The sequence below is a fragment of the Pocillopora damicornis genome, chromosome 1 (genome assembly GCF_964200805.1).
Source record: "Pocillopora damicornis chromosome 1, jaPocDami1.2, whole genome shotgun sequence".
NCBI lineage: Eukaryota > Metazoa > Cnidaria > Anthozoa > Scleractinia > Pocilloporidae > Pocillopora > Pocillopora damicornis.
This window is the reverse complement of record NC_142670.1, coordinates 6,645,378-6,669,213: the sequence shown is the minus strand read 5'-3', so window position 1 is coordinate 6,669,213 and position 23,836 is coordinate 6,645,378. Positions and strand designations below refer to the sequence as shown.

The 23,836-nt window shown below is 38.3% G+C and overlaps 1 protein-coding gene and 1 pseudogene across 3 annotated transcripts in view; one reads left to right on the top strand and one right to left on the bottom strand.

Annotated features, from left to right (window-relative positions):
* LOC149051612 (uncharacterized) overlaps positions 1 to 23,836 on the bottom strand; it is a 418,635-nt pseudogene that overhangs the window by 51,744 nt on the left and 343,055 nt on the right. The gene's annotated exons all lie outside the window — the stretch shown is intronic.
* Positions 10,991 to 20,029, top strand: LOC149051642 (uncharacterized). 2 transcript variants are annotated; one of them, XM_089183853.1, is made up of 8 exons: positions 10,991 to 11,057; positions 11,269 to 11,334; positions 14,085 to 14,246; positions 14,473 to 14,550; positions 15,192 to 15,259; positions 15,734 to 16,990; positions 17,111 to 17,710; positions 17,831 to 20,029. In XM_089183853.1, exons 1-8 carry the CDS (start codon positions 10,991 to 10,993, stop codon positions 20,027 to 20,029), a joined length of 4,497 nt encoding a protein of 1,498 aa, XP_089039979.1. The 2 variants fall into 2 exon arrangements, with proteins under 2 accessions (XP_089039979.1, XP_089039977.1); XM_089183851.1 differs by having other exon boundaries at positions 15,734 to 20,029.

The window sequence follows — 23,836 nt, the reverse complement described above, 5'->3', positions numbered from 1 at the left end:
TATCGTCGACGGTTAATAAATTTTAGCCTTCAAATGTTCGGACTACGTATCTACAAGGTGGCGCGCTGACAGAAAGCATGGGCACGATGTTTGAGTGTTTACATCGTGCGCTGGAAGATAAAAACGTGGGCTCAGTAAGTGCTGATATTGGAGCAGAATTCTGTTGTGTAGGGCTTGAACCCTCGACCTCCTGCACGGCAGTCCAGCGCCCTACAACCTAGGCAGGCGGTGGTTTAACGACCATCACATCAGCAAAAAAAATTAAAAAGTAGGACGTTTATGTCATTGTGCTATACTCCTGATTAATGAAAATGAAAACCTAAAAGATCTTGTATGAGGCCCAGTCTCAACTTGGAGTATAAATAGTGAAACAGCATAGCTACAAAATAAAATCATGGATCACGAAATAAACAATGATACACCATTTTCTGTTTCGTGTTCGATGAGCTCATATTCAGCTTCTTCAATACTGCTGGTGTTACCAAGTGCATCGTTTTGTTAGACGCTTGTGGGGCAAATCACATTTTCAACAGAGTAAGTTAATGGCGACCTAATTCAAGGGATGAGATAAACGAGTATTGACTAAAAATACAAATAGAAATAATTTGAGACATGAGACAAAAGAATGAAAGGAATATCGATCTTATTCACCCGTCACGAAAGCGGGATGGGAGGGGAGGGAAGGAAAACCTTAACTTTCCTCTCAAGGACTCGAATCTTAGACCATCGGATTTTACGATCTAAAGTTCACCCACATAGCTATAGATTTCTTGTTAATGAGCTATGACATACAATGGATACATAAAGGATCATCCTGCATACTGCTAAGATCATCAATGTCGAAAGTTCCATGTCTTAAAATACATAATGAAAGATAGGACATTTCAAGCTTCTTCTTGACAAAGAGAAAAAACCATTTTTAACCGACAACCGAAAAAAAAACCTCCCTTTCAGATCAGCCGAAACGACAGATTTGTTATTAATTCTGAAATGTAGAGAAAGTTACAGCGATGGAATTTACTAAATCCCTAAACTCCTAGAGGTGATATAATATTAGTACATTATCAAGCAAACAGGCAATGAGAATACTCAAAGTTTTATCAGGTAGAATTCGTTGTCTTTAAACTAACACCAAATTTCCGTATCTACTCTGAAATAAAAGATGTAGCAGGGAGAATTAACAATTAGATCACGGGAGTTAAACGTCAATTGTACCAAAATCAGCTATTATCTCTCGGAAACAAACGAAGATTGAAAAAAAACTCGAGGTTAAAATAAAAAGATGCAAAAAAAAAAAAAAAAATTACAATCCTTAAGTTTCTTTTGATACTGTATCACTCGCGATATCTAGTTATAATCACGGTTATATGGTTGTCAATTCCAAAACGTGACATCTCCACCGCACGCTGTAAATGTACCATTTACTGATCATCGCATCGCGCAGAATGCCTGGACATCATTTATTATTCATCAGCACTGAAGCGGGAGTTTGAATGCACTCGCGCCTTGAAAAGCCCATAATTAGAGAAAAAAGGGCCGAAACTAGCTTAGCAGCCTTCATAAAACTCGGTTTTCCAATTGCCAGAATCAATAATTGAGAAACTCAAGAACGGGTTTTTGAAAAGGAAAGGCTAATCTTTAATTTAAGCTTAAAAAGAGGAAGTTTGAGAAAGTATAAGGACTATTCCTGAGTCTTTGAAAATGACGAAAAAACGGACATTTTTAGTATGAAGGCCGATTTCAAAAGCGATTTTTCAAAAACTCAAACCGGCTTCCAAAAACCCAAGAGCGGGAAATAGAAAATGGATCTTTCCTGAAACAATGCGTTTTAACTTGGAAAATTGGTGAACGACAACCACTATTCTTTGCAGTTTTAAAATTTGTAGTCGAAGTTCCTTTCGAAAAATGGATTAGTCGAGAAAGCTGAAAATCAGTGACCTCGTTCAACTCCTTAATGACCTCACAGGACATCAACCTAACCTTCCACAAAAACCAAGGAAACCTGATCTTATTTCTAAGATAACTGCGATAACTAATCTAAGGTTAAACTAACTTGCAACCCTGTAAAATTTTTGAAGAAACAAATAATTATTATTGAACAGCAAAGATGATTATGAAACAAGAAATTCTTACTGTTTGACCTCAGAATATAGCAAATATGTTTATAAAATGTGAAATTATAATTGTTTGATCTCAGAATACTGGAAGTATGTTTATAAAACAAGAAATTATTGGATTTTTGGAATCCGGTTTGAGTTTTTGAAAAATCGCTTTTGAAATCGGCCTTCATGCTTAAAATGTCCGTTTTTTCATCATTTTCAAAGGCTCAGAAATAGTCTTTATACTCTCTCAAGCTTCCCCTTTTTAAGCTTAAATTAAAGATTGACACTTCCTATTCAAAAACCCGCTCTTGGGTTTCTCCCTTATGGCTTCTGGCAATTGAAAAAACGAATTTTATGAACGCTGCTAAGCTAGTTTCGGCCCTTTCTTCGCTAATTATGGGCTTCTCATATTACCGTGATTATTACTATATATCGCAAGTGACACGGTATCAAAAGAAACTTAGGGATTTTTTTGGTTTTTTTGGTTTTTTTTTCTTGCATCTTTTTATTTTAACCTCGAGTTTTGTTTCAATCTTCTTTTTTTTAGAGAGATAATAGCTGGTTTTGATATTAACGAGAGCTATAAATATATAAGCTATAAATATATACAGCACGTTAGCTAGCTTTGTCACATGCTCATCACGCGCTTCTGCCGCATAATCATCACGTACAGTTAAACCTTTAACTCCTGTAATCTAATTTTTAATCCCCTGTAGCTGCTACGTGTTTCCTTTCAAAGAAGATACGGAAATTTGGTGTTAGTTCAAAGATAACGAATTCTACCTGATAAAACTTTGAGTATTCTCATTGCCTGTTTGCTGGATAATGTATTGATATTACAGGAATAAGTTACAAGTTATATCACCTCTAGGAGTTTAAGGCTTAAGGAAATTGCATCGCTGTATGTTTAGCTGCATTTCAGAATTGATATCAAATCTCTCGTTTCACCTGATCTGAAGGGGAGGTTTTTTTTCCGGTTGTCGGTTAAAAATGGTTTTTCCCTTTGTCACGAAGAAGCTTGAAATTTCCTATCTTTCATTATGTATTTTAAGACATGAAACTTTCGACATTGATGATCCTAGTAGTATGTAGGATGATCCTTTATGTATCCATTGTATGTCATGGCTCATTATCAAGAAATATATAGCTATGTGGGTGAACCTTAGATCGTGAAATCCGATGGTCTAAGATTCGAGTCCTTGAGAGGAAAGTTAAGGTTTTCCTTACCTCCCCTCCCATCCCGCGTTCGTGGCGAGTGAATAAGATCGATATTTCTTTCATTCTTTGTCTCATGTCTCAATTTATTCCTATTTGTATCTTTAGTCAATACCCGTTTATCAAATTCACTGCATTAGGTCGCAATTAACTTATTCTGTCCTCACCTTAACTCCTGTGAAAATGTGATTAGCCCCACAAGTGTTTAACAAAACGGTGCACTTGGTAACACCAGCAGTGTTGAAGAAGCTGAGTATGAGCTCATCGAACTCGAAACATAAAATCGTGTATCATTGTTTATTTCGTGATCCATGATTCTATTTTGGAGCTTTGCTGTTTCACTATTTATACGCCAAGTTGAGACTGAGCCTCATCCAGATCTTTTAGGTTTTCATTTTCTTTAATCCCGAGTATAGCACAATGACATAAACATCCTACTTTTTATTTTTTTTGCTGATTTGATAGTCGTTAAACCACTGCCTGTTTAGGTAATAGGGCGCCGGACTGTCGTGCGGGAGGTCGAGGGTTGAGGCCCTACAGAATAGAATTCTGCTCCAATGTCAGTATTTACTGAGCCCACATTTTTATCTTCCAACGCATGATGTAAGCATTCAAAGATCGTGCCCATTATGTCCGTCATCGCACGAATAGGTATATCTACTAAAACTGAACTCTGACAGATAACCAGTTAGAAATGATATTACTAAGTACCTTGTAGATACGTAGTTCGAACATTTGAAGACAAAAATTTATCCACCGTCGACGATTACCGTGTCAAGTTTTGCGAGGAGGTGGAAGGACGTTCCAAAGCGTTTAAAAAAGCAGAATAACTAGTCGTGTCGTTGACGAGGTTTCGTTTTCATAAGTGATCAAGAAATCGTAGTCATTGTGGGTCTGGGGTTAAAATGTTCACTTTTGTTGACACGTTTACCTAATTTCTCTGCTATTTATACTTTAAGGTGAGACCCGTGAGCGAGCAAGAAAACCTGTGCTCTGATTGGCTACCCAAGAGAGCAAAATTTGTTTTCTTTTAATTCCCTCTTTGACTGCCCAAAAAAGGAAAAAAGGCTACAAATAGAATCATGGATCGCGAAATAAACAATGATACACCATTTTATGTTTCGATTTCGATGAACTCATGTTCAGCTTCTTCAACGCTGCTGGTGTTGCCAAGTGCACCGTTTTGTTACACACTTGTGGGGCAAATCACATTTTCAAAGGAGTTTAGGTGAGGACAGAATAAGTTAATAGCGACTTAATTCAGTGAATGAGATAAAAGGGTATTGACTAAAGATACAAATAGAAATAATTTGAGACATGCGACAAAAGAATGAAAGAAATACCGAGCTTATTTACTCGTCACGAACGCAGGATCGAATCTTACACCAGCGGATTTTACGATCTGAAGTTCTCAGATCTAGCGATAGATTTCTCGTTAATGAGCCATGACATACAGTGTATATATAAAGGATCATCCTGCATACTGCTAAGATCATCAATGTCGAAAGTTTCATGTCCTCAAATACATAATTTGACACTCTCGACCATCAAATCTTGTTTGCCAAATTGGAGCACTATGGTATCCGTGACGTGGCTCTGCAGTTGTTTAAAAGCCACTTTTCTTGTCGCCAGCATTTTGTCCAATTCAATCAAGCTTGCTCTCCAATGCAAACCATCAAGTGTGGTGTCCCTCAAGGTTCGATTTTAGGCCCTCTATTGTTCATTCTACACATAAATGACCTCTCTAATGCCTCTGAATTAACAGACCCTCTGCTTTCGCTGAGGACACCAATATCTTTTATTCTCACTCAAACCAAAATTGCTTAGAATCCGTACTTAATGATGAACTCCAAAACATTGATGTTTGGCTAAAATGCAATAAGCTCTCAGTTAATATAAAGAAAGCTAACTACGTAATTTTTGAACCCAGACAGAAGAAATTTACCTCCGGCATTTCTCTCTCCTTTGGAGGTGAACCCCTAGTTTAACATAGCTAAATTCCTTAGGGTCGATATTTATAATCATCTCACCTGGAAACACCATATTAGGTATTATATTCAGGTCTCGCTTTTTCCTATCCTCTACAACCAAACTCACTTCGTACTACACCTTAATTTATCCTTATATCGTCTATTGTAACTGCGCCTGGTCGTCCACATTCATATCTAACTTAAATAGAATTTATTACTTACAAAAGCGAGCTGTGCAGGCTATCACCAACTCAGACTATCGAGTCCATTCCGCTCCTTTATTCTCCAAACTAGGAATTTTAGATATTTTCCAAGTCAATACGTTTGAAATCACCAAATTCATGTTTTATTATAGAAATAACTTATTGCCTCCATTGTTTCTCAATCTTTTTGTAACGAATAGCCAAATTCACAACTATGGTACCAGAACAGCCGGTAATTATCGAACGCATTTGTGCCGTACAAATCTCAAGCAATTTACAATTCTTTACCAAGGTCCTAAAATTTGGAACTCTCTTCCTGTTTCGGTCACTCGTTCGTCAAACCTTCTTAGTTTTAAGACGAAACTGCAAGAGTTTTTACTTAAATAATCACTGAATTGGCCTAGCCGCACATTCGCAGCACTTTTTCTTTACTTTATTTATTAATGTAAGTGAGGTGGCTCTCCCATAAGCTCGGTGGCTTCCTGGGTCTCCCCGCCTTCTAGCTATAACCGCTGTAAATAAATTTTCCTATTGTGTAAATAAGGGAAATAAAAGATAATGATGATGATAATGATAGAAAGGAAATTATAGGCTCTTTCGTGACAAAGGAAAAAATCATTTTTAACCGACGACCGAAAAAAAAACCCTATCCTTCAGGTCAGGTTAAACGACAGATTAAATATCAATGCTGACATGTAGATAAACATACCAGACCTTGAGGTAGCTTATTCATCTTCCCGTGAGGGATCTAAGAAGCTGCGGCATTTCTGATTCCAGTATCATGTGTGTCACTTGTCTGTATGAACTGTTAGACATTTATTTATGACCTCGCTTACTGCATCCAAACTCAGCAGACAATTCTGGAGTTCAAGAGACAGAGAGCTAGGGCCTCAGATTTCTCTACCAACTTAAAGACAACTGGGGTCAGAAACAGTTTATTCATAAAATTCCTGTAAGATACACTAAGAGTTTCTGTACACAAAGGTGCATGGAGTACATAGATTTAAAAAATTTTGAATATTTTCCTCGGATATTTCTTTAAGAAGAGTACTTATGGTATTCGCTTTAATTCTTTACAAGATGCGAAACGACTTGAATATGCTTTTCTTTAGATACAACGAGAAGTCAAGTATTTTTCTTGGAAAAGAACTTTATTGGAGTTAAATTCATTGCAAGTACTCTTCAGGTGAGGAAAGATAATGAAGAAATATGTAGCTTTTTATGATCGAAAGACGAGAAGATTGGAAAAAAATTTACATAAAGAATACATATTATTGATGTGATTTCTTTAGCTTTGTATCTCCCTCTGGTGATTTCACTGGACAGCTACGCTTTTGACTGCAAAAATATTAAGTGCAGAATTGGCGGGAGTTATTTACAAGTAAAAAGCTTACCGTTATTGTTTTTAGAAACTTTATGAAGTTGTCACGGTGAGAGCGGAAAATGAAAATTTGAGAGAACTGTAACGCTAATGGGAAGATGACCAAAAACAAATGTGTATCATATTGAACGAGGGATATATTGAGTTGATCACTTGAAGAGAAATTGCATTTTGTACAATATAACTCACGGTGTGAATTCATCCTTATTGATTCAGTTATGGCAGGGTGTAACATGTCCTGCTCTGAGGAGAACAGGAGTTTTGCGGATTGCGAGTGTTTTGCACTAAAAGAAAAAGAGCTGAATTTAAATCACAGAATTAATTAATCGCCATGGAGAACATGTAAACAAGTAACAATCATCAAAAGAATAAAACAAACAAACAAAAAAAAAGAAGCACAATAACTTTCTTTAAGAAGAAAAGCAATTTTGATCACGAAACTGGGCATCAAATGAGGTTATATCTTTCAAACTCGTGAACATTTTACCATCATTTTTTCATCGAAATTATTGTAAAGCAAAATATCGTTCTTGATATTTTCAGGCATGTAGAATTAACAAATGTCATCGTCTGGGGAATAGAAGGATTCAGAGGATAACAGTTTAACAGGTACAAATCAATTTTCATTCTGCAACTGATTAGAGCTGTAGAGCTCATGTTATTTATAATGACAGATCGCAATCTTATTTTTCTTGCGGCTGACAACAGTCAACTTTAATTCAGTCAAATTTTCTCGGTTTATTGTTATCAGATGTGAACATATTTCAGTGGTTTCTCTTTTTTGACTCGTGGTTTAATAGTCTGCAGGCGATGCAATTTCCTTAAGCCTTAAACTCCTAGAAGTGATATAACTTGTAACTTATCCCTGTAATATCAATACGTTATCCAGCAAACAAGTAATCAGAATACTCAAAGTTTTATCAAGTAGAATTCGTTATATTTGAACTAACACCAAATTTCTGTATCTACTTTGAAGTGAAACATGTAGCAGCTAGAGGGGAGAATTAACAATTAGATCACGGGAGTTAAATGTTTAACTGTGCGTGATCATTTTGCAGCAGAAGTGCGTGATGAGCATATGACAAAGCTAGATAACGTGACGTATATAATTAGAGTTCTCGTCAATATCAAAATCAGCAAATATCTCTTTGTAAGTTTGTAACAAAGCTCGAGGTTGAAAAAAAATTACACAATCCCTACGTCTCTTTTGATATGGTTGTCGGTGAAATACCAGAATTTTTTCAGTTTCCAAAACGTGACATCTCCACCGCACGCTGTAAATGTACCATTTATATCTTCATTACAACCGGATTTATCAACATGACAATTTTACCTTCCATGTGGGCTGTTTTTTTTTGTTTTTTTTTTTTCAATGGTATTTCTTACCTGAAGCTGAATTCAATTCTTTTTTAAAGAAAATAGTTCTTGTAATGAGAAACTGTTGTATTACAATGTCCGAAATTGAATTGGTTTTCCGGCGAGATGAGTTTCGGTGTAGCGGATCTCTGTAATCGATGCTCCTATTTAAAAAATTGTATTTGATTCAAATTTTCAATCAACATCTTTTGAATAAAATGGATGATACATGTCGGCCTATCGATACGAATTTATTTATCTGCTTGAATTGAATTATCTGTTTGAAGGAGTTAATAGATGTCATGACACTCGATGGTAAAATTCGTATCCACGCGCGGTTATCTAATACCTCATATATGCGTTTATAAAATAATTCAAATAGTACGCGCGCTCTGATTGGCCATAAAACCATTTTACATGAGCGTATGTAAACACAGTTTTCGTTCCTCTTTCATTAGTTATTTTATAAAAGAAATGTAAAATAAAAATCACAACGAAACTCGCAGATTCATATGGTAATTCCATGGTGATGAATATATTTAGTTATCGTGTGATACATCCTTTGATCCGTTGCTGACGAAGCCTTGGTCTCGGTCCCGGCTAAAAATGTAGTGATGGAAATTGGTCGATGTACAGCCTTTTGTAAGCTCACACTTTTCTAGTAATACAATGAAGAAATGTAAAATGGTTTCTGTGTTTACATAGCCTGATGAAAACACTTGGGAGGTTGGGAGTACAGGAGATAAGCGTAGGAAACCACGACGCGAAGCGGAGTGGTTTCCAGCTTATCGGGCCGGGACCGAGACCAAGGCTTCGTCAGCAACGGATCAAAGGATGTATCACACGATAACTAAATATATTCATGCACCATGGAATTACCAAATGAATCGGCGAGTTTCGTTGTGATTTTTATTTTGTTTAGGTCGAATCTGTGACCTCTGTTTTAGACAAAAATGCTGGAAAAGGTTTTTTTCATAGGACAAAAATATACTGTTTAGTTATGAAATTATACGAGGTATTCAACAGGCTACAAGCATTTCTTTATTTCCTTCTGTGGGGAATCAAAGTGGGAATCGAAACAAAACACATTTTGCATTCTTGGGTAGCCGATCAGAGCACAGCTTTCCTGCTCGCTCACGGGTCCCACCTTAACGTATAAATAGCAGAGGAATTGGGAAGACGTGTCAACAAAAGTGAAAATTTTAACCCCAGAACCACGATGACTAAGATTTCTTGATCACGTATGAAAACTAAACCCCGTCAACGACACGATTAATTATTCTGGTCTTTTAAACGCTTTGGAACATCAATCCACCTCCTCGCAAAACTTGACACGATAATCGTCGACGGTAAATAAATTTTTGTCTTCAAATGTTCGAACTACGTATCCACAAGGGAGTTAGTAGTATCATTTCTAAGTGGTTATATGTCAGAGTTCGGTTTTAGTAGATATACCTTTACGCGCGATGGCGGACTAAATGGGTACATTGTTTGCTTGTTTACACCGTGCGTTGGAAGATAAAACTGGGAGCTCGGTAAATGCTGATATTGGAGCAGAAGCTTGTTCTGTATGGCAAGACCACCTCAGCAGCTTCAGGGAACTGTTCCAGATTTCCCATCCGCTATAATATTGCAAAAGATTCTCTTTTGATCAGCAATTCGTTCACAAATAAATTTTCAGTTTCATTTCGCTTTCAGTCTTCTTCCTCCGCCAAATGCTCATGGCCTGGCAGTGAATTCACTCGATGGCCTACAAGATTAAGCTATGCAGGAGTCTGTGTGTTGCCCTTGGCTTTCAATTTGTTGTGGATGAAGTTTCTTGATAGCAAGAGTTTTGTTGAAAAGTGTAATGATGAGCGTACGATGCGGTGATTCAAACCTTTTTATTGTATGGTTGACAATATATTGGTACGGTTCGAAATCAATTGATCCGTCCGTACGTCTTCACCATTTAGCAGCGAACTAGTTAATTAGTCTTAGTGACGTAACGCTTAATGTGCTTAATTACACTTTACAATTATCGATAATAGTTATTTAGCGATACAAAAAGGACACTTTCCAGTGCCATCTTCTCCAGTCCCTCAAAATAACCTCGTATTCAGCGCCTTTTCTGAATTCGAAATGAAAAACTCGAGTACTTCCCCAACATAATTTGGAGAGGGACCAGCTCTAAATTTAGTATCTAAATTTCCTGGTTCCTTCAAAAAATAATTAATGAAGGAGTTTATTGACCAGAACTTATAATTCTGATAAAAAAAGACTTTGTCCAGCAATTTTTCGATAGCTTTGAGGGACATTTTACACATGCACTTTGTAGGAGAACAGGGTCGATAAACGTGTTTCTTCACGCAATAGGCTCGCGGGGTGTTGGTAGAATTCGTGACGGTAATGCAAGCCCTCAAAGGTGTTTCGGTTTCGTTTGTTGCATAATTTTTGATCCATGCTTATCCATGCCTACCGGGTACAACTAGATTGTTTATTGCAAATCACGCTTTTTGACAAAGGACACCCTTAACGACGTTTCAATAGATGAGACTACGAAAACAAACTAACAAACAGACAATTGAAAAAACAAACATGACACAACCCGCAGAACTTGACTGTCATGCAATCACAATAGCGTGACGGAGGAAACTTTGAGATTCTCATTCATCCTCTATGATTAAGTATAAAATGTTTTCTTTAGGTTACTTTCATCTGAGTCTCCTCTTTTGATTTTAAACAATGTAGCGCAGTACAATCGATTCAATTTTATTTCTAGCTATGGCAGAAAGCAACCTCACAACAACGGGAGAAGAACTGGAGGTGAAAAATGAGTTTCCAGCCACAGGTGAGAAAAAGCAACAGGGAGACACTTCGTTGTGGTGATTTTGTACTGTTTGTTAATTAAGTATATCTTAATTCTGGTGCACAATTTTTTGGATCAATTCGATCAGAAGGTTTTAAGGAATCCACTAAATACGCCAGTATTAGAACACTAGTTGTAATTGCGCATAGTTGTGATCACTAGCAAAGTTGAAATATCTTCTCGGTAATTTCAGCGACAGAAGAAAGTCAAGTTACGTCAAGTGACGCTGAACTGGATGTATATAATGACCCTTTAAGAGGTGAGAAAACCATGTGAAATAAGATTGTTTAAAAGACGCCCCAGTAAATTTTTTGTCACATTTACATCAAAATTTGCGTATGTTCTGTGAATAAGTTTTTGAAACAGCAAAGGATTGTTTCTTCAAATTCTGACTCTTTTACCAGTAAAATGAAAAACCAAAGGAAAAAAACAATTTACTGCTCGATCCGATCAGGTAAAATGCATAGACATCATTAATTATTCTAAGCAATAAAGCGACAAATTTGAAGGCGACTTAGCTTTGAAGAGCCTTAAGTTAAAGAATGGGCCAAAATTGGCCTACTAGGCTTCGTAAAACTCAGAATTCTGAGTTTTAGAAGTGCTTATTTGTAAATCAACGCACAATGTTTTGGAGATTAACTATTTATCTAAAATTTACACCTAAATGGAACGATATTTGCGCGGAAAAAGTATTATCCTTTATTCTAAATTTTGTCATTTTTAACTCGTGAATTGCGCGCATGCGCAAGAGCGAGTTATTGATACGATGTGGGGAATGGCATTCGCTCGCTCGCTCGCTCGATTGGTCGATTCCTGTAAACTTTTTTTAGATTTTAGGCTTTTGAGTGCATTTTATAGTTTTTGGCGAGCAATAAACAGACGAAATGGCGACCTTTGTTGCTAAGAATAGTGGTGGGGTGAAAAAGAAGCGAATGATAATCTTAAAAGAGTTTTTTTTTTCGTTTTAGTTTCAACAAGCGGCGCCAGCGACTGGCAGGCATGCAAGGATTCACACTGAAATAACAGAACAACCTTCGTTTTTCATAAAATTGTAATTTACAATCCTTGAACTTGAAAATAATCCGAAGATTCATTGAAAATATCACTTACTGCGAAGCGCTCGGAGTTTACAGATGTTCAAAAGCTTTTTCTGTTATAGCGTGAGATTGAGGACAAAATTGATCATTACGTTTCGTCGCGTGTGTTTTTCCTGTGAGGAGCAACAGAAGATGCCGGCGACTGACGAAATAACAAGTTAACACGAAAATCAGATAACACCTAAACAAACAATTTTAGCTACCGATTTTCAGTGAATTTTTAAAGAACAATTTTCTTTTAAGTTTCAAGACAATTTGAAGATTCAACATACAAACAAGGTACTAAAATGCGAAAGTTACACACCACAAAATTGATAAATAGGCCTGAAATGAAATTCTATCTTGTTATTGATCATACGTTGCCTAGCACGTGACCTAAATCTACCCAGGCGGAGATCCAAAATAACGGCGGCAGGCTTGGCTTAGTTATATCACTCAAAACTCGTTCCCGTTTGTCTCATTTGATAAAGAGGGAATCGTTAATGTTTTCATTAAGACAGTATTGCCTTGATTTTCTAATATTTACAACGAAAGACAGTAAATTTCACTTTTCACCCACATTTACTTCCAACCTTTTCTTTTGAACCAGAAACAAAAATGATAGACGTTTAAAACACATGACATCATCCACCTTGTCAAATGTAATAGCATGATCATTTCAATTGTAATGCCTTCTTATCCCAACGTTACTTTGTTTCTTTGCTACATTAGCGAACACTGAACTACTGCTTGTACTCTAGATATGACAATCAACCACAAAATTCCCTAAACTAGATAACATTAAACATAATCTAAAAAATCATGTGTCAATTCACGAGTTTGCTCACAGAGCACTTTGATTTGTATAAGAGTCATTTTCGGTAAGAGGGAGCTGTTGGTACCCGTAGACCTGTCAAAGTCGAGTTTTGAAAAATTTGCACACGGGAAACTTCTTGAGGCCGCCAAAAGGAAAGTATTTGCGCTAACACCTTCCTGTCCTTTACTGTTCAATACATGTTTGGCAGAAATTTTACGCAATTTGAGAATTCTACAGAGAAGAGGAGGCATTTTGTCTCCGCCGTATGACCTGTTTTGGTCTTCTAAATATTTCACGCCTCTTTAAACAGTTATGTCAATACCAAGTCCACGCTGTAAACCACCAGCCAAGAAAATGTAGAACCCCTGACTTTTATAACAGGCAAAATGGCACTTCGTGGGAAAGTGGTACTTTCCCAATCAAAAAACAGCAAAAACAAAAGACATGTTTTCCGGCGCTCTTTTCTGAAGGATGGGCAAACCACGAACTCTTGTCACTCTCAGCACGATGTTTCTTTTGTTATCAGAACATTAAAAAATTTTAACCTTTTTCGCTCCTGGCTTTGCTTTGCTTTCTGCATTTTTTCTCAGTAACTCATGGGATTTTATATTTTAACTTGATATTTTGGAACGTGTAACGCAGGTGTAAAAGGAACTTTGGAAACCCTCTCGACTTAAGTGTAAACCGAACAGACTTGATCTGGTTATAACCGAAGCTACAGCTAAAACTCCAAATAGCTTGCATATTTGAACGCAAACAAATTGCACAGACAAACTCTCCTGAAGGGCGATTGTAAAAGAAATTGAGTTGAAATAGGATCTCCTGGTGAAACTTGTGATATTTTGGAAAACGTAAGCCAGGTGTAAAAGGGGTTTGTGAAAGCCTCTCGACCTAAATGTAAACCGATAAACTTGAAGTGGTAATAGCCAAGCTACAGCCCAGACTCTCGACAGCTTGCACACAAACAAAATTTACAGATATTAAACTATTCTGATCTTTTGTTTTTCGCAGCTCTACGCTCCTTTAACCTAAAAGTTCGTTTGGAAGTATAAAGTTGTAGTATGAAGTCGTATCACTCATTACTATATCATTAACACCAAAACTGTGTGCTCTCAGGGATAGCGAAAGTATGTCTCGAGGAAGGTAACAAAGAATACAGACAAGGAGAAGCTAATAAGGCGATAAACTCCTACACGGAAGGACTCCAAGTTAACTGCAAAGATATACGGCTTAACGCCAAGCTTTATAGCAACAGGGCAACAGCTCATTTCCGTTTGGGTAAGAATTTCACATGTAAACATATAAATCTGTCGTGCAGCGTTACAAGATAACGGAATACACAATCTGCATCAAGAAAAGAAAAAAATTGAGCAACTGCAGAAAAGTAGCGTAAAAACACAAATCGCCCTGTAGCGGATGAAAATTAATTGTAATTTTTAAGGCTTCTTTGTTGCAATTGCGTGTGATTACCACTTTTTTAAACCTTCTTTTCGGAATCTCATAGCAAACTATGTGGAATGTCTCGATGATGCAACAGTTGCCGTTCAATTGGAACCCACTTTAATCAAGGCTATTAAGAAAGGTGGGTTTTTCAGACATAAGCCATCAACATTCTATTCTTTGATTTCGTCAAAAGAGGATTGTGTGGTTTGTGGCAGGTAGCTGCACTCCAAGTTTCAATTGTATCTGGTGTGTCAACGTCTGTGATGTGGGTAAAAAGCATAAGAAAACGTCAATAAACTCTCAAATACCGCTGCCTGGTTAGTTCACGTTGTACAGCTGTGACATCTGCAAATGGTTTAATATTCTTGTCCCGGATATGGGTGGAAACCCGTAAGCCCCGTTTCCTGCATCTTCTCAGTCACTCATAACAGGGGACGAAACCGGGCAGGAGGCACCTGAAAAATTCCCTTTCAAAAGTTAACTGCTCAATTTAGTCTGCCCGAAAACTCCCGAGAAGTGCTGAAAAGCGCTAAAGTGCATATTGAAGTGAAGAATGCGCGAGATAAATTCATCGTTATCACCATCAATTGAAGCTTAATTGGTAGCCGCTTTGCACTAGCTCCCTATTGTTCATTTTCAGTTCTTCTACAAGTTCAAATTTCCTTCATTATCACAATTTTTGTTCCCAGCTAACTGGGAAATTAAGTCCATTTTATCAATACGTTTATACCTTAACAGGAATAAATTAACTTGCACCACCAATTATTCTCTCCTTTTCAGGAGCCAGAGCTTGTGTCGAACTTTGCTGGTATAAAGAAGCAAGGAGCTGGTCGCATATGGGATTGGCAGTATCCTTTAACGAATGTTTCAAACGTGATACGAGATAAAATGCGAAAAATATTTCAAGAAAAATCAATACGTTCCAGGCAGATTCTTCTACACATAATGCAAGCGATGTTCTCTTATACTGCACTGAGCAGTTTAAAGAAGCTGAAATATTATCAACGGGTTCTTTCGATTATTCCACTAAACTTTACTTAAAAGAAGAGGCCATATGAACTAATCCAGAGTTTCTGTGAAATGCCCCTCATTTTTGTCTTGAGACGAGCATCACCATGACGACCGAACTTAAACTAATAAATGCCCTTCAGAGCTAATTAACAATCTCGAATAACTTGAAATCAAATCTCTTCAAGAAACCCACGATCGAATTTTCATTCCAATTTTAGTTTATCCAATACCCTCATTATTATTAAAACACACATTTCCATTGCATTTTCGCAAATCCACCCATGATTTAGCTACCCTTGACACGTTTTAAGATTGAAAACAATCACGAACTTCTGCTTCAATTAATAAGGAAATCGAATGCTGAACTAAAAGTCAAAGCAAACACTTATGCCAGTCTCGGATGTACTTACCATAATGTTGGGCAGTTCAACACAGCAATCGAGTACCATCAACAATGTTTAGAAATTGCTCAAGAAGTAGGAGACAAGGCCGGAGAGGGAAGAAGTGATGCCAATCTCGGCAACGCTTATCAAGGACTAGGAGAGTTCAAAACGGCCATTAAGTACCATCAACGTCATCTAGAAATTGCTAGAGAAGTGGGAGACAAAGCCGGAGAGGGAGCAAGTTATGGCAATCTCGGCAACGCTTATGACAGTCTAGGAGAGTTCAAAACAGCCATCAAGTACCATCAACGTCATCTAGAAATTGCTAAAGAAGTGGGAGACAAGGCCGGAGAGGGAAGCAGTTATGGCAATCTCGGCAACGCTTATCGACGTCTAGGAGAGTTCAAAACAGCCATCAAGTACCATCAACGTCATCTAGAAATTGCTAAAGAAGTGGGAGACAAGGCTGGAGAGGGAAGCAGTTATGGCAATCTCGGCAACGCTTATCGACGTCTAGGAGAGTTCAAAACAGCCATCAAGTACCATCAACGTCATCTAGAAATTGCTAAAGAAGTGGGAGACAAGGCCGGAGAGGGAGCAAGTTATGGCAATCTAGGCAACGCCTATCACAGTCTAGGAGAGTTCAAAACAGCCATCAAGTATCATCAACGTGATCTAGAAATTGCTAAAGAAGTGGGAGACAAGGCCGGAGAGGTAGCAAGTTATGGCAATCTCGGCAACGCTTATGACAGTCTAGGAGAGTTCAAAACAGCCATCAAGTACCATCAACATCATCTAGAAATTGCTAAAGAAGTGGGAGACAAGGCCGGAGAGGGAGTAAGTTACGGCAATCTCGGCATCGCTTATGACAGTCTAGGAGAGTTCAAAACAGCCATCAAGTATTATCAACGTCATCTAGAAATTGCTAAAGAAGTGGGAGACAAGGCCGGAGAGGGAGCAAGTTATTGCAATCTCGGCAACGCTTATGACAGTCTAGGAGAGTTCAAAACAGCCATCAAGTACCATCAACGTCATCTAGAAATTGCTAAAGAAGTGGGAGACAAGGCCGGAGAGGGAAAAAGTTATGGCAATCTCGGCAACGCTTATCACAGTCTAGGAGAGTTCAAAACAGCCATCCAGTACCATCAACGTCATCTAGAAATTGCTAAAGAAGTGGGAGACAAGGCCGGAGAGGGAAGAAGTTATGGCAATCTCGGCATCGCTTATCGCAGTCTAGGAGAGTTCAAAACAGCCATCAAGTACCATCAACAATGTCTAGAAATTGCTAAAGAAGTGGGAGACAAGGCCGGAGAGGGAAGAAGTTATAGCAATCTCGGCAACGCTTATCGCAGTCTAGGAGAGTTCAAAACAGCCATCAAGTACCATCAACGTCATCTAGAAATTGCTAAAGAAGGGGGAGACAAGGCCGGAGAGGGAGCAAGTTATGGCAATCTCGGCAACGCTTATCACAGTCTAGGAGAGTTCAAAACAGCCATCAAGTATCATCAACGTGATCTAGAAATTGCTAAAGAAGTGGGAGACAAGGCCGGAGAGGGAGCAAGTTATGGCAATCTCGGCAACGCTTATGACAGTCTAGGAGAGTTTAAAACAGCCATCAAGTACCATCAACAATGTCGAGAAATTGCTAAAGATGTGGGAGACAAGGCCGGAGAGGGAGCAAGTTATGCCAATCTCGGCAACGCTTATCGACGTCTAGGAGAGTTCAAAACAGCCATCAAGTACCATCAACGTCATCTAGAAATTGCTAAAGAAGTGGGAGACAAGGCCGGAGAGGGAGCAAGTTACGGCAATCTCGGCATCGCTTATGACAGTCTAGGAGAGTTCAAAACAGCCATTAAGTACCATCAACGTCATCTAGAAATTGCTAAAGAAGTGGGAGACAAGGCCGGAGAGGGAAAAAGTTATTGCAATCTCGGCAACGCTTATCAAGGTCTAGGAGAGTTCAAAACAGCCATCAAGTACCATCAACAATGTCTAGAAATTGCTAAACAAGTGGGAGACAAGGCCGGAGAGGGAGGAAGTTATGCCAATCTCGGCAACGCTTATCACAGTCTAGGAGAGTTCAAAACAGCCATCAAGTACCATCAACGTCATCTAGAAATTGCTAAAGAAGTGGGAGACAAGGCCGGAGAGGGAGGAAGTTATGCCAATCTCGGCAACGCTTATCACAGTCTAGGAGAGTTCAAAACAGCCATCAAGTACTATCAACGTCATCTAGAAATTGCTGAAGAAGTGGGAGACAAGGCCGGAGAGGGAAGCAGTTATGCCAATCTCGGCAACGCTTATCACAGTCTAGGAGAGTTCAAAACAGCCATCCAGTACCATCAACGTGATCTAGAAATTGCTAAAGAAGTGGGAGATAGGGCTGGAGAGGGAGGAAGTTATGGCAGACTCGGCAACGATTATTGCAGTCTAAGAAAGTTTAAAACAGCCATCGAGTACCATCAATATAGTCTAGAAATTGCTAAAGAAGTAGGAGATAGGGTTGGAGAGGGAAGAAATTATGGCAGTCTCGGCAACGCTTATCAAGGTCTACGACAGTTCAAAACATCAATGGAGTACCATCAACGTGATCTAGAAATTGCTAAAGAAGTGGGAGACAAGGCTGGAGAGGGAAGAGGTTATGGCAATCTCGGCAACGCTTATAATATTCTTGGAGATTTCAAAACAGCCATCAGGTATCATCAACGTACTCTACAAATTGCTAAAGAAGTGGGAGATAAGACCGCAGAGGCGTGCTCACTCTGTTCCCTTGGAAGCAGTTTTGAATGCCAAGGAAATCTTATGAGAGCCTTTGACTGTTATTATTCGAGTGTAGAATTGTATGATGATATCAGGGCCAGTCTTCAACTCAACGATCAGTGGAAGATTTGTTATCGTAATCAGCACCAAGTAGCATACAAAGGGGTGTGGCGTATAAATCTCAAACGAAGTCAAGTTGTGAAGGCTCTTCTTGCCACAGAGAAAGGACGTGCTCAAGCTCTTAGAGATCTTATGGTCACAAGATATCAGCCTGGAGATTCTTTAGTGCCTAGCACATACCGCATTTCTCTGAGGTGGGTTTCACTGAGCACAGCTTTCATAGCTATTAATGGACCATGCGTTTACTTCTGGGTTTGCCTCAGTGAAGATAACATCCAGATGAGACAGGTACACGTCAACGACTATAAGTTTGAGGATGAATTGAAATGTTTCATCAAGCTACTGAACAAATCTGCTCTTAAGGAGATCAGTGCAAGAGATACTGTTGCAATCGAAAATCCTCCGCTTGACTCGCCGCCAAAAGAGGAAGTGGTCAATGATGTGATGCGAGTTGATTTGAGACACTCCCAATCGAGTGCTTTAAAGAAGCTGCATGACATCATCGTTACTCCTATTGCTGACCTGATCGAAGGCAACGACGAGATCACATTCGTTCCTGAGGGGCCATTTTGCCTTGTACCTTATGCAGCGTTGCAAGACTCCAACTCATTATATCTAAGTGATTCTTTCAGAATTCGTGTGCTTCCCTCTCTGACGACCTTGCAACTAATTCATGATTGTCCAGCTGACTTTCACGTAAAGACTGGTGCATTGCTTGTCGGCGACCCATGTTTCAAACATCTCATCTATGAGGAAACACTTTTGGTGCATCTTCCAGGAGCAAGGAAAGAAGTGGAAATGATCGGACGCATCCTCAATGTCTCCCCTCTCACTGGAGAAATGGCAACAAAAGATGAAGTGTTAAAACGAATATCATCAGTGGCCTTAGTTCACATAGCAGCGCACGGCAAAATGGAAACTGGAGAAGTTATCCTGGCACCAAACGTCACAAGAGAAAACCCTCAGCCGCAAGAGAAAGACTATCTACTGACGATGAAAGATGTGATAGAAGCTGGGTTGCGAGCACGTCTGGTTGTACTTAGCTGCTGTCACACTGCTCGTGGGGAGGTCATGGCCGAGGGTGTGGTCGGAATGGCGCGTGCACTTTTGGGTGCCGGTGCCAGATCTGCTGTGGTAACCTTGTGGGCGATTGGCGACGAGGGAACCCTGGAGTTCACGAGTTTCTTCTACGATGCACTTGCCAAAGGCAAGAAGGCCAGTGAAGCTCTCAATCAGGCCATGAAGTGTATGAGAGAAATTGGAAAGTTTAAGGAGGTTTGGCACTGGGCACCATTTGTACTTATTGGTGACGACGTCAACCTGGATTTCAAGGAGATTTAAAAGGTGGAACAAGTAATAATTCTGTTGATATATTCTATTCAATACAAAGTTACATTAAATCATAATCTTTGCTCATATACGAGCAGTGATACTTGCGTGTTAGTTTCCTTTCAGTTGGGTTACGAATCTATTTTTCTCTCTGCAAACTGAGATGCAGTACAATCAAGTGGACACGTGTACGATGATAACAATCTTTTTTGGAAGCATGATAGGAGTAAAATAACAAATTTCTTTTAAAGCAATCCTGTTGTGCAATGTATCGTTTCATGTGCTGAGAAATATTACATGGAAACTCAACTATCCTCCCTAAACTTAGATTCTTTTATGTTTCAGTTAAGGCAGTGAGCATTAGAATCCCAAGGAGTTTTCGGATACCTACGAATGCTGATATTTGAACCAGAAACCTGTAAGCTACCGATGAGACCTTTGTCAAGAGTATCCTTTTCACCAAAGCAGGAAGAACCAAAAGACGTCCAAAGTCAAGTTTAACAAGAGAACAGATTTCCATTGATTCAAAAGTTGCCTTTTTGCTTGTCTGAACTGCTTTTACGAGCTTCATCTTTGATATCCTTCTCAAACTACTGTTTGTTTTTTTTTCATATGATGTCTTAAAATTATCATGACTAGGTATGTGAGAAGTTATTTTTAATGTAAGTATTTTCTACTAAGAGGATTTGGGCGTTACATTTACGTCGAAGTTGAAACGTCTTGAAAACGTTTTCCAGAGTTTTTTACAGACTTTTTCTCAATCGGTTTAGTCTCGTGAGTGATATGAAGCTATTACAGCTATGTGCGTGTGTAGGTAATTTCCATAGGAATTGGAGAATAATCAGTTGTTCGATTGCTCGATTATCTTTGTCTATGTCAGATGGAAATTGTGATGAACTTTTCGAGGATTTATACTCAGTCATTGGTACTTAAAGTTAGTTTCTGCCCATCAGAATTTGGTTTATCTGGGCTTAAAATGAAAGATTTTGGCCGTAATGGCTAGGATTTAGTCTTGGTATTAGTTAATTTTCTGAGATTTCTCCTTTAATTTTGAATGGGATAAATTGTGTTATTTTTTACCAGCAAAACGATGCATTTTAAGTATATTGTTTAATCTAGTCGCCCAAAGGCAAAACGAGAAGTTTCATTTTATAATTTTAGTTACTGGCTTACAAAGCATTGAAGGAAGCTCAGAATGAGCTGGAAAGGTGGAACCAAATGATTTTATTTAGTTTCTCCGATTAGATTGTTTACCTATTATCTAAGTACAATAAACTAACATTTAAATGTCAAACAATGAAACAAGTCGCTCGGTATTTTTTTAAAATGGAAGAGAAAATCAATAACAAAGGGAAGAAAATTTCTGCATCAACTTGCATAAGCCATTTCTTGTCATTTGAAGTAGTGTTCGCTTAATAACTTTTGCCCATTTCTTTGAAAAGGTTTATTGAATGAGAGATAAACTTCGATATTTTCTGACTCTATAACTGCTAATATCAATCACTGGCAAGCGTTTCTCAGGATGTCACGCGATGCACTTTAGTACGTTATGTGACAGATATGATGTTTTGTCACATCTTTTCTTTTGGAGTAGAGAGCGCAACTATGTCTTATTCGCTCGACCTCTTCCCATTTCCTTGGATAGAGTTATTAAATGAGATATAAACTTCGATATTTTCAGATTTTATCCACCCGGGCTGGGAGTGTGAATAGCTACGTGTTTTCAAGGGTAGCATCACAGGTGGGGTTCACAAGAATCTTAGAGTGACGATTTTAGAAGGTAAAGATAAGAATTTTCCTGAATTTCTGGACTTAATAGGCTTCTTTCGTCTGCTTAGACGTTCTCTTCGTGCTCCATAGCCCTACTCCATCTACCCATCTTACAGCAGTTTTGAGAATATAACACACAGGTGAATAGTGCTTTTTGCGTGGGCTGTTGGTTTGGTGTTTATCGCCTGCGCGTGTATCAACCTGGGAATCGACTTTCCAACTCTAGCTTGAAAAGAAACATTTACACACGTAGCGGTTTTTTAGTATATACCACATTGGTGAATAGAGCTCTTCACGTCGGCTGGTTGGCTAATTCGGAATGAATAGTCAAACCTGTATTAAGCGGTTGACTGTTAAATTCGCGAATTTTTTTTTCCTGTTAAGCACTGTCACTTTCACCGCTTTTCAGCGGTGGTCTCTATTAAGCGGTTGTGATCATCCTTGACTCAGTCCCATCGGCCTGTTCGGGTTGTGCGGAACGGTCACTTAGGGCGGAACCACTCGAATAAAACGAAGAATTGTTTCTGAAGTAAAATTTATTCCATGTTTGTCTCCTAAAATAAATGTTAGTATTTAGAGTTAGAATGTCCTCAACGCATTGCAGATTATCTTTTTTCTTAGGACTACTGTATCTGACAAATATTATGCAAGAAAATTTCGCAAATCATTTACTGGGTAATTACCAAGAGGTCTAACTGTTAGAATTCTAATCTATTGTTCTGTTTTTACGCTGCATCATCATTTTGTTAAAGTTATTCGATACATTTTTGAGCAATTTTTTAAAATAAACTTAACATTAAAATGATGAATTATGGTTTAAAATGTTGTTTTTTTGTCTTTTGTTGTTAACCTGTATTAAATGGTGATAACAATCAGTTACGGGTTTAAAACGGTTGCTCGATTGTACCGTCTTCGTATGAAATAATGAAATGGTTTGTTAAAAGACAAAAAGATGAGTTCCCTGATGTCATTACCCTATAAGGTATAGGTCGGTATTTTTGCTAGTTCCGCCGAGATTCCCACGGGACACTTGTTGGGATCTCTCTCGGGATGCCAATGAGGAGATTTCTACCAGGGTGCCACTGGGATACTCGCCCGGATAAAAACTAGCGAACAAAATTGAATGAAATCCTGTTTCGCCACTAGTCCCACGAATTCAATATTTCACTCCCACCTCACTTTCTACTTCTGCTAAATCTTCTTTCCGAAAAAGATCAGAGGTCTTCACGATGTTGGAGTTCGCTAATTGTATATGAATAAATTCGCACGTGTGAAAGAAATCGGCCTTCGCCAAAACACTCGTATGGTTAATGCACACAGCTGTCTGTCAACTACGTATTCTTTCTTGCCGCTGGTTCCTTGCTCCTCAGTTCCAAACCCACACCTTCCTTCCCAAGTCTTTCCCCTACTCACGGACCTCATTAATTCACAACATTATTTGGTATCGTGCGACAATTTTTACTTTTCTTACTGTCATAATAGTTAAAGGAAAAAACAACAACAAAAATAATAAATAAATAAACCAAAACTTCCGCTTAAAGCGCCTGAGCAAACCGCAATATTTATTTGTTATTTTTCTCTTTTTCCCCCTTCCTATATACTTGGCGTTTAGCCTAACGTAAACTGCTTGCTCTTTTTGTAAATATTACTTTCCAGTACCTGATACATTATCTTTAAAAAAAAAAACCTATCAAATTCAAATCTGCCAAAGAAAATTAATCAATATTTAGAATCCATTATCGTTTACAGAGAAATAGATTTACAAAAAAACTCATCTTAAATTGCAAATGTTACCGTTTGCCTCTCCATGTTTGCCAGATAATATAATTCCCATTTCCGAAGCCAGCAATAAAAATCCAAAATTTTAAATTGTTTTTCAATAAGTACTTTGTGTGCTTCCTTGCTCATTTCTCTACCACAATCTACGTGTTTAATAAAGTTTAGCCCAGAATTTAGAGTAGCTTTCATTAGGGGAGTAACATTTTGACTCAAAAAAAATTTAAAATACAAAAAAACAAAAACAACAACAATAACATCCAGATACAGACT

What these genes read in the sequence shown, in the direction of transcription:
- LOC149051642 (XM_089183851.1), top strand. Translation starts at nt 10,991, where the DNA reads ATGGCAGAAAGCAACCTCACAACAACGGGAGAAGAACTGGAGGTGAAA. An exon ending in ATATAATGACCCTTTAAGAG is followed by an intron (nt 11,335 to 14,084) that starts GTGAGAAAACCA and finishes GTGTGCTCTCAG; the next exon opens with GGATAGCGAAAGTATGTCTC. An exon ending in AATCAAGGCTATTAAGAAAG is followed by an intron (nt 14,551 to 15,191) that starts GTGGGTTTTTCA and finishes TCTCCTTTTCAG; the next exon opens with GAGCCAGAGCTTGTGTCGAA.